The sequence below is a fragment of the Piliocolobus tephrosceles genome, chromosome 3 (assembly GCF_002776525.5).
Source record: "Piliocolobus tephrosceles isolate RC106 chromosome 3, ASM277652v3, whole genome shotgun sequence".
NCBI lineage: Eukaryota > Metazoa > Chordata > Mammalia > Primates > Cercopithecidae > Piliocolobus > Piliocolobus tephrosceles.
In genome coordinates, this window is record NC_045436.1 from 184602484 (window position 1) to 184614060 (window position 11577).

At 44.8% G+C, this 11577-nt stretch overlaps 1 protein-coding gene across 1 annotated transcript in view; it reads right to left on the minus strand.

Moving 5' to 3' along the window:
• The window catches only part of LOC111539028 (zinc finger protein 595), a 35617-nt gene extending 27246 nt beyond the window's left edge, over positions 1-8371 (minus strand). The window contains exons 1-3 of the mRNA XM_023206709.1: positions 8164-8371; positions 2183-2309; positions 1602-1697 (exon numbers count right to left, since the gene is read on the minus strand). Coding sequence (XP_023062477.1) covers positions 1602-1697; positions 2183-2309; positions 8164-8166 — 226 coding nt within the window. The 5' untranslated portion in view covers positions 8167-8371. The remainder of the gene's footprint in view (positions 1-1601; positions 1698-2182; positions 2310-8163) is intronic.
• Positions 8372-11577: the final 3206 nt, after the last annotated feature.

Here is an 11577-nt window from a genome sequence, read left to right on the forward strand (position 1 = left end):
ATCAGAAAAATCCATATCACACAAACCCAGATGTATCTAAGTCCTCATTTAGTGTTCAAAATAGGTTCTTGAAAACTGCATCTTTAAATGAAACAATGTTGCTATATGCCATTTAAACATAACTTGTTTTTATCAATTAAACTCTGGTAAAATTAGTTTTCTTAAACAATATGTTGCTTTACTTAGTTTCCAAGAACCTATCAACAATATTAAGTGAGAATTTCCTATACACATATATGACTTACATAGGTATGTGTATGTGTGTGACACATAGTTCTACACATAGATGGATTATAGTTCAATGACAGAATCCCAGGAGGCTTCCTACTAAATAACACAAAATTATAAGATAATAGTTTATTAAGAAATAAGGTAACAAATGAGAGCTTAACATACACTTAGGAATGTTCTAAGCTGGTTGATGACATAGTGCATTTAAAAAATCTAGAAGTTGGGCCGGGCGTGGTGGCTCACGCCTGTAATTCTAGCACTTTGGAAGGCCGAGGTGGGCAGATCACTTGAGGTCAGGAGTTCAAAACCAGCCTGGCCAAAATGGTGAAACCCCGTGGCAGGCACCCGTAATCCCAGTTACTCGGGAGACTGAGGCAGAAGAATCGTTTGAACCCAGGAGGTGGAGGTTGCAGGGTGGCGGAGGTTGCACTGAGCTGAGGTCATGTCACTGCACTCCAGCCTTGGTGACAGAGCAAGACTCCGTCTTAAAAAAAAAAGAAAGAAATCTAGAAGGTGAGTAGATACTTTAAACCAATGGTATCGAATCCTTTGAGTTGAGGACTTTTTGCAGTATCACAAAAATTATTCACAAACCTATTTCTTGTTTCTTAGCTCATCAGCTATCATTATTGTTTGTGTATTTTATAATTTTAAGTGTGGCCCAAGACAAATCTTCTTCCAAAGTGGCCCAGGGAAGCCAAGAGTTTGAAAACCTGTGCTTTAAACTATATTATAATTTGAAAATTTGAATATATAGAGTTTAAATCACAAATTTCAGTTTATACTAAATAACATTTTGAAGTAAAATAACATTTTTTTCATGTTTGGAAAAATGCTTATTGTTCTGATAAACTTCTGAGAAAGAGTTTTTGTAGAATTACATTTGCAACTTCTACAGGATTAAAAATCACTAAGCGGAAAAGATGCAACATCTGTCCTTCGTGTTCCTGGGATTTCTAAATCAAATCCCATTATGTCCACTACTCACCTTACATATTTTAGGCCTGATGCAAAAATAATACTTGAAAAAAGACTTTAACATAGAGGTCCTCAATAATACAAATACTCCTATGTCTCTAAAAGCAATGGAACAGCAGTCAGATCATGCAGCCCCTTATAAGCGATAAAGTGGACACCGGCTCTCCCTGTAAACTTGAAGGGAGATCACTGAAGAAAAAAAGGAAATTCTTAGAAGATTTAAGAGCATGGGAAAGAAGATGACTCTATTTGTGAATAAGAGAAAAAAGGTAGCCTTCTCAGAAATTATTTTCATTGGCACAGAGTTTCCCAAACTACATTTGAAGGCCTGGCTTCCTTCCTGACCTTTGGCCTCCTTGCCTGTGTCCTCTCCTCCATTCACTCTCACCTACCTGGGGGTTTGGCTGCTGTCTCATGTATCTTCAAATTGTAGGGCTCTTTTAGTTGCTCCAGACAGGTGACCAGATCTGGGTTGGAGATCACAAAACCTGTTTTATTAAAAAAAAACTTAATATGACTATTGCTGGGGATACTCCAATGACCAATCTATTACTATGCTAAGTAGAATAAAGAAATTTAATCCAAAAATTGTTTCCTGACAGAATCTTTAGAATACTAAATATTTTAAATCTGTGGGTTCTAAGTTCCACTACCCAGTACTACTGAATCAAAGATAAGTGGTGCAAAGTGGATTTTAAGATGTGGAAAACAGTATTTTACATCACTGAATTTCTAGAATTACTACTATCCTAGAGTGAAGAACACAAATCAGCTTAAGAAAAGAGAAGGCTTATGCAATGATGAAACATCCTAAAGATTTTTTTTTATACCAGCAAATTCCCAATTCTTTTCTTGTAGAAAGGAACTGAAAATTAATTAATGCAAAGCAGAAGCTCCCAAGAGACATTCTACAAAGAAAGAAAATGAAACTCTGAGAAAGTATTAGGAATTACGTATTAAAAGTTATCCTCACCCAGGGAGACCAGGTTTCTGTAGTTCTCCAACATCACATCTCTATATAAATTCTGCTGGGCAGGATCCAGGCATTTCCACTCTTCAGGGGAGAATTCTATGGCCACATCCCTGAATGTTAAGAGTTCCTGAAAACACATATTTATCATGTGACAGAGTTCTTAATTTGACCATAAGTGAAATAAGAGAACTCGTTGTGACTTATGGGACTGACTGGAATTATCTGATAAAATGACTTTTAACATAGTAATGTTATCTAAAGTATTCTACAACTCTGAGGAAAAAGGAGGGCATGCCAGCAATTTTTGTTGCTGCAGTAGAAATACAGGCTACGCTCACCTGTCCCTACCAAAACCAAGCAAAGCAGGTCCTATGACCTCCTGGAACAAAAGGTGAACTCATGTTTCATTAAAGTATCTGGAAGCCCTTACGCTTGACCCTGGCCTCGCTGTTAATGTCACACAAGAAACTTAACGGGATCTGTGGGGAGGGAACAGGTGACTGTTTCTCTTCAAACTGCCATGTGATTCTACTGGAAGACTGGGCTGAGGGTCACTTAGTTAAACATTGCCCCTCAAGCTTCAATGTGCATATAAATTTGGTACTCTAGGCCTTACTGTAAGTAACACAATTCTGCAGGTTTGAAAAGGGTCCATGAATTAGCTTTTTACAGCAAGTCTCCCGTTAATGCTGATGCTCCTTTCACTAGACCCATTACAGTACCACTCAGCTAGAGAAAGCAGACACAGCAGAGTCCCTTACCCCAACACCCTTATCATAACACAAATACTTTTCATCTGAAGACAAGACCAGCAATCATCATCCTGAAAGATGGCATTCTCTGCAAGCCCTTTAAAGGTTACAGAGGCTGGAGATAGTTGCAATGTCTGAGTAAGTCTGCATTTGAAAAACAGCACATCCACATGCATTAATGCGATATTTATGGAGCATGTACTATGTGCTCAGGAGTATGTCACAGGGCACTGTGCTGGGAAGCTCATATTATGTGTGCTAATTCTCATAGCATCCTGGGAGGTGGGTACAAAGTGTGTCATACTTCCCAGGATTTAAATGCAGGGTCCCAGCATTTTCTGTTTTTTCTTGTTTTCCTATCGATGATTTTTAAAAAATACATAGAATAATAGCTCAATGTAGATAAATGGGACAGACATAGAAGAAAGTTTTAAGCACAATTCGGGAATTTTTTATTTTTGTGTTTGCAGTTACTATGAGACTTGTGAAAAATCCACTGAAACTGCAAAGATGGAGAACAGGTTGCTGGATGGGATGTCTCTAGAAATACTGGTTTTAATTTTTTATAAAATAATTGAGGCCTCAAAGTACACTGCTTTTCCCCATTTATCTGCTTTTGGGTTTCAGGAAGTTGGGAGCACCAGCTCTGGAGAGGGAGTACGAATAGCTACCCCAAACTCTCATCTCCTCTAAGCAGTTCTGTGAGGCACTGCAGTGTGGGGTCAGACCTGGACAAGGTTCAGTAGATGGTGGATCTGGGCAGAGTTGGGACAGAAAATGGGCCTTAGGCTTCTGCTCTCTAGGCCACTAAGTAGTTTCAGTTTTGTCTCTTCTAAGCCTGTCCAAGAGAAATTTGATTCCCAGAGTTTGTGTAATTTTTATCTACTTTGCCACTTCCCCATCCGTAACATACAATAACAAGGAATTTAACCAAAACCCTTTTGTTTTTCCAGACCAATTATATTTGAAGCTAAATATTTATTCTTAGCAAGGCAAACACAATACAAATAATGACTTCTCTTTTGTCCATAAACAGTCCTGCAGGTGGAGGCATCAAAACTCACCAAATAAAAGGGAAGTAACCCAAATGAAGCTTGAGTCTCCTGTACAGTTTTCATCTTTGTACTGAATACATGACGCTGAATTTAATCATTTATTCACGTGCTCTAGAATGCAAGTTCCTTGATGGTAGGGACCATGACTATTTCATCTCTTTTTCTAATAACCATATGAAACACTGACCCCAGTCTCCACAGGACACCCTCAAATGTCTCAAATACTCACTGACGCTGCTGAGAGTGTCCCCAGTGACCCTGGGCTGATGCCCCCACAGTGATCCAGGCAGGAGAGACTCAGGCTGACTGACAGAAAACGGAACTGCCCTGATGGAGCTGCAGATCCTGGATCCAGATGTGATATCCCCTGTCCCTGATCAGCTAACTCAGGCAGGGGAAGGACAAAAGTACTCTACTCCAGTAACACAGGGAGGCATAGTTGGGATTATGGCTCTGGATATTTAGTGGCCTTGACTTCCCACTGCTAAGGTGCTTGTTTACATTTACAGATTCTGCCATAGCATTGTGTTCACACCAGAAGCCTCTTACACAGCTGTATCAGGTCACCGGACAAGATCCAGAAAACTCAAAGGGCTCCACTCTGAAAATGGGGCTTAAGATGTCTATGTTGACCTCTCATGATGCAGAAAACACCTTCTGTGACTTTTCTGTATGTCTTCAACCCACAGTCTGGCCCTGTCTTGTGAATCTTAGGCAGAGGCCAGCTTTTATGTGCAGATTCTAGGTGAGATCAATGTGCGCTGCATTCTTGAGTTACAGGAAGCAGAGTAAAATCAGAGGAAAGACCTTCTCATGAAGCCTCCTTCAACACATTCTAAAGAATATTTTGAGCTAAAAGAAAAAATTGGGGTAAACCTAAGTACAGAGTTTGAGCCAAAGCTTGAAGACTGCAATCCTGGAGTATAAAGTTGCCCTGAATATACACTCCAATTAGAAGCAGTTACAAGCATATTTTTAAAGGCAAAAAGGAAGCCAGAGAGCAGACTGATAGAGAGGTGTCAGAAATTCTTATTGGTTTATAGAAGTAACAGTGGTTAGTGACTGGTCATATATATAGTTAAGCTACAGGGTGTGGGTTATAGTGTCCAGCATGGCATCATTAGGCTAATTTACAGACACTAGCGGCAATAGCAAGCACTTTCAAAACACAAATAGTTCAAGGAGGGGAACAGTATGTGAGTGTGTTCTCATTTTAACACATCTCTGGGTCTGATGAATTTAAAAACTTATATTTCTCAGATAAAAGTTCTTTTATCAAATTCCAGGACATAAATTCAGAATCTAGAACTGCACATTTAGGTCTTGGAGGGCTGGCGAGCTATGCACATTTGTGGGCATTTGGGCAAGGGGAGGTGGGAGGGAGCAGAATATCTCAGGTTTAATCGATGCGTATGTGTGATTCTGGTTGGGTTTATGGGCCCCAAATCTCTGAAATCAGAGTCAGAATGGAAGATGCCAGGAGCACTGAAGGAGGTGAAATAACTGATTACTGTCCTGACAATTTATTTTTGTAGAAATTTAGTCTAACTGCTCTAGAAAGGACTGTAGATCCCAAGACAGAGACCATTCTGTTTGCAGATTTGGGAAACACTTTACCGCACAATTTTAGGCTGTGACTGGAATCTTAAGAAAGAATGTTTTCTCAAGTGAAGACTGCTGGACGTTTTGTGTACAACATCTGGTAATTCTGGACAGTGTGTGGAAAAAACATCTGCAATCCTAAACACGTCTCCACAATAACAGAACCGCAAGAAAACGTTTTGTTGTATAATTAAACCAAAATGTGATGTGCATCACAAGCAATCTAAGAGAATGCAAACACAGAAAGTCACCATAATTAGATCTCAGGTTGAAGCCTTGAAAGCACCATTTGTTATACACAATTTATTATAATTTCACCTTGTAATTTGAGAGGTCATCTGGGTTTTCTAATTTTTTCTAATAATTAAAGAAAAAAATAAACATCCACATCTTCATGACAGGATGTAAATTTGCAATGTGGCTAGGTACCTGCTGAAGGCAGCCTCCTAGTCTCCTACAGAAACTGTGAAATAGGATGTATATTCTTGCTATTTACATTTCAAAGCAATAGTTCCCAGGTCCCAGATGAAGACAATTTGGAGCCAAAAAAGACAAATGACTTATTTAACTGATAAAAAATGACTTACGGCCGGGCGCGGTGGCTCAAGCCTGTAATCCCAGCACTTTGGGAGGCCGAGACGGGCGGATCACGAGGTCAGGAGATCGAGACCATCCTGGCTAACACGGTGAAACCCCGTCTCTACTAAAAAAAAAAAAAAAAAAACAAAATACTAGCCGGGCGAGGTGGCGGGCGCCTGTAGTCCCAGCTACTAGGGAGGCTGAGGCAGGAGAACAGCGTAAACCTGGGAGGCGGAGCTTGCAGTGAGCTGAGATCCGGCCACTGCATTCCAGCCCGGACGACAGAGCGAGACTCCGTCTCAAAAAAGAAAAAAAAAAAAAGACTTACATATATTTCAAAGAAGCAGAGAAAATATTTAAATATAAAAGTTCTCAAACTAAATGCTTTAAGGAAAGGGAGAAGAGCAAAAATTCTTCCCTCATTCTAAAGAGAAAGCATTAAGCCTCTTCTAATTTGTGTTTGCTCCCACAATATCCAGGCCTAAAGGCCTGGTCTTGAACTCACTAACGTCTGAATTCTCATAGGCACCTGAGGGATGGACTTGGGCACACCGTAGAGAATTTGTGGGGAAGGAAAAAGCACAAGAGCGAAAGAAGCTATCAAGAGCCATGGGTGGGAGCAGGGCAGGACTGACTAAAGCACTGGTTTATACTACAGGTACAGGCTGAGGCAGGGCTACGCTCTGATTCCTGTATCTATAAAGACAGAAGACATTAGGATTAGGCGGTCCAGAAGGCTGGGTGGGTGAAGGAAGCAAGTTCCTGCTACAGATCCAGTGTCTGCGGTTGAGACGAGCCAGGAGACTTCTGGGCACTGGGTGTGTTTTTGGCAGAAAACGCTAGGCCCAAAGCTGCCATGGGCACAATTCCTGAGGGTGGAACCCTGTACTGGGAGGAGTGTGGCCATTCGAATGCCCAGTGGGCGTGCTCAAGAGTGGGTTAGCATTGGGTGGGGGCCGGCAGCAGGGTGCAGGGAAGGGACGTTTCTCAGAACTCCTTTCCTCCTAGTTCTCAGTCCCCTCTCCCCAGGAGGAGACCTGGAGGAACAGGACAGTGCCCAGCAGGACCGCGCATGTGCAGAACCCACTCGCGCCTCCCGCAGACACCAGGCGACTCCCTCCAGCCCAGGCTCAGCCATGTCTTTCTTCTGACAGAAAACCTGCGGAGTTTCCTCAACACCCGTCAATGCTCCAACCCCAACGGGCTGTCCAGCAACTCACTAACGACCCCACCCAGAGTCAGCGCAGACCCACAAGCTCAGCGCTCTTCCCGCAACTGCCCCCCTGCAGACGCCGGTCCCTCCTCTGGACACCCGTCTTCATTTCTGAACGTCTCCAACAACCAGGGGCGCCCACACCCTCCTCAAGTTCCATAATGTGGCAGAACCACTCACGGAACTCAGCGAAGCGCTGTGCACACGACACCAGCCTATTCTAGAAGATGCCACTCAGGAACAGCCACGCGGAGGCGGCGCTCAGGGCAAGGGGACCGGTGGGAAAGTTGGGGCGGGCGGGTGATTTGTTTCCCTTCCTCACACACCTCACACAAGCCTTTCCTTCAAGACCCGCTGGCAGCCCCCAAACCACGAGCCGCGGGGGCGCTGTCCCACTAATGAGTCCCCGTTTGCTCACATGAACTCTGTGTTTTGACGGAGCCTCCATCTCATTCCGAAAAGGGTAAAGAAGGGACGGGACCCCGGACCACAGCTCCTCCCACGCGGTGCCCGCGCACGCCGCGCCGGCGTCTTCCCGGTGAGCTCCTCACCCCACAGCCCGGGGAAGGTGCGGGGCTGCGGGCGCAGAGCTGCACGAGGAGGGCTGCAGGCTGGGCAGAGCCGCCGTGCGGGGACCGACAGGAGCGCGGGTCCCTCACCGGCGCAGAGGACCGAGGGCTGAGCGGCGGCAGCGGGGACTCAGACTCGGTCTCGCCGCCATTTCCCGCCGCTGCCGATGAGACCCGCCCAGCCTCGGGACGCCCCGCCTCGCACACTCACCATTTTCCCACTTCAGGGGATCCAGGAGTCTTAGCTACAAATCATCCAATACCCGCAGGTCACAGAGCGACGGGAAGCTGAGGCTGCGGCCGAATCCCCGCGGCCTCCCGGAGCCGAGGACGCAGACAGCTGAAGCCCTAACCCAAATCCCTGGCAGGAGCCAGAGGAAAAGGCCGTGCCAGCTCCCGGAAGCCACCGCCTCCTCTCTGGCTGCGCGCCTGATTGGGCAGTTCTCACTCCGACACTCTGATTGGATAATACTCCAATCCCCGCCCTCGGGCCTTGAGTAACGGAATTCGCGACCACACACTCCCCTGATGAGGCAAGAGTGACAAGCTGGGGCCTCCAGGCACTTTCAGGCAGGGCTTTCTCTCCGGGCTTGACCTGAAGCAGCCCAGGGGTCTCTTTTTAACCTTGTTGTGTGTAAGGTTATGTCCACTTATAAAATACACGCACGCACGGACACACGGACGTACACACACGCGCGCACACGTAGATACGGACGCACACACACACATGCATGCACAGGCACACACTTTTTCACAAATGGAAGCAATATAATGACAATTATTTTAATATTTTAGATTTCATAACCCTTCTGGCCGCTAGTCTTTTGAGTAGGACACCTGAAATTTTAAGAGGGAAGCAATCCTCTAAAATATAAAATGTTAGCTATTTGTGAATTTTCCGTTTTTTATTAGCCATGTCAAAAATAATTTTTAGAGTGAAATTGTTGGTAATAATTTTTAATCCATTGTATTCAAAATATTGTTTTAATATGTGATCAATATACAATTAGAAATAAAGTATATTTCTGATCTAATTCTTCTAAACTCACGGTGTATTTTATGTTTGCAGCACATTTTACTTCAAACCAGTCACATTCCAGGTGCCCAGTAGCTACATATGGCAGGTGGCTGCCACATTGAGCGCAGCCATGAGGGCTCTCTTCCCTCAGGGAAGTGAGGGCCTGAACACTTCTTTTCTGCTGGAAGTAAGGGACCAGCTTCTCTACCAACTTTTCTCAGGCTCAAGGGTGGGTGGGACAGTGCTCCCAGAGAGACCAGGGGCTGCAAGCTGAGAGTATCCACGTGAAGACCACGGTTTCCCAGTTACTGTTTGGTGGAGATATGGTGGTCTCCTCGATTGAGCCCGGTCGGGACTCTTGTGCCACGACCAAAAAGAATGAAGCACATGGGTGCCAGAGAGTGAGTAAGGCAAAGTAGGATTTATTAAGCAAAAGGAAAGCTCTCAGAAGCAAGAGGGGACCTGAAAGCAGATTGTCAGAAATGAGGCTGAGGTCTGGGTCTTTTATGTGGCAAGAACAAGTATGTCTTCTGTGGGTTCTGCCCAAATGGGATGGGTAAAGTTCCCCACTAAGGGTGTTGCATCTGCGCATGCTTGGGATTGGCCACAGTGACTCCATTTTGGTTGTTCCCCATGAGTGCCTAAGTGAAACTTACGGGAGGGAGGAGCTAAAACCACAATGCTAGTGTCATGTTAATGACCTTATAATGAGCTGGGTCAAGTTAAAGACATTTAGGTTGATTTATTGCGCCTGTGCCTAAGTTGGGACAGTCCCTTTGGAGCAACATCCTGGCATAAGAGGAAGTTCTTAACCACATTTCTTCCCGCTAGCTACAGGGGTGGTGCAGGTGCGGTCCTACAGGTGTTTTTCCTCTCCCCAGACCCTCTCTCTCTACCCGCCTAACCAGCCTCCGACCGCCTCCTCTATCAAAGGTTCCTCTTCCTTTCAAATACCAGACAGTAAACAAAGAATGATGGGGCCACAGGAGGAGAGAGCACGATGTCTTCAGATCTCTTCACAGCCTTGCCCTCCAGAGTTTAGAAGTGGAGGGAAAAGATTAAAGGCAATCTTCTTGTTTTGCTATTTGTCTTTGGACCTAATCTGGACCTAATTTGGACACATAGGCTGTAACTGTGTGTTTTTCTCCTGTGGTGGGGGGCACTGTGTGAGTTTAAGCACCAATCACATGCATCCACATCTACCTGCACTTCTGTTCCCAGAAGGAAGACGGTGAGTGAGTTGTCAAGGTCCTTGGCAACTTGAACAAAGAATTGAACAAAATGCACAAAGTAACAAAGGAACAAAACACAGGAAGGAAGCATCAAAAGCAGAAATTTATTAAGGTAAGGAATAGGGTGGGTGTGGGCTTGAGCAAATGATTCAAGATCCTGGTTACGAAGTTTTCTGGGTTTTAACTATTCCTTTTGAGGTCCCTATCAGCTACCACTGATCTGGATGAAGGATTTGGTCCATGGCTAATGAAAGGCTTAGCTGAATTGGCACCCTATGCAGATAAAGGGATGGCCGGTGCTTGGCCTGCAGCCACTCCAAGGCACTTTCCCTTTCCATCTGAGAAGTGGTAGAAGGGGGAGGGTTGTAGGGAGAGTAGCCTTTGCGCCTTTGCTACTCAGGGGTGGGGAGATGGGATTTTTTCTTTTGGTTTAGCTGTTGGAAGTTTGCCTTAATTGGCCTTAGGGTCCCTGCCTCCAGACCTTGGTGTTTTTTCTTTTAGGAAGTCAGCACAAATTGGCCTTAAGTTCTCTGCCTCCAGACCCCATTCTCCTGCCTCCCTTCTGTACAAACCATTGGTCATACATAGTTCATCCTAAACTCACCTGGTAATTGGGGAGGTCTTCTGTGTATGCTGGTTGGTTATATGCAAAGAAGCAATAAACTTCCAACATCATGATAGGAGGCAGTTTTGCAACTTAGAGCCAGGTGCCTGTTGCAGGTAAGCCTACCTTACCTTCAGCTCTAAGTGGCTCTAAGTCACTCTCAATCTCTTACAGAAACAGTGAGATAGGGTACTATCATCTTGGCTATATATATATATATACATAAATATATATATATATTTATTATATATATTATATAAAAATATATATACATTTTTTTTTTTTTTGAGACAGAGTCTTGCTCTGTTGCCCAGGCTGCAGTGCAGTGGTGCGATCTCGGCTCACTACAAGCTCCTCCTCCCGGGTTCACACCATTCTCCTGCCTCAGTCTCCCGAGTAGCTGGGACTACAGGTGCCCACCATCACACCTGGCTAATTTTTTTGTATTTTTAGTAGAGACGGGGTTTCTCCATGTTAGCCAGGATGGTCTCGATCTCCTGACCTTGTGATCCGCCCGTCTCAGCCTCCCAAAATGCTGGGATTACAGGCGTGAGCCACGGTGCCCAGCTGGCTATTTATATTTCAAAGCAATGGATCCCTACTCCCTAAGCCCTGGACTGCAGCAATTCTGCTTGCCCTCTCCTGGTGGTCTGTGTCCTCTCCCAAACCCTGCCATCTACCACTGAGGCACAGCCCACAGCTGGCAGCTCACATTTTACATGGAACACAACTGCCACAGATGCACTGCAGTGCTGCGTTACAGAGCGGGGT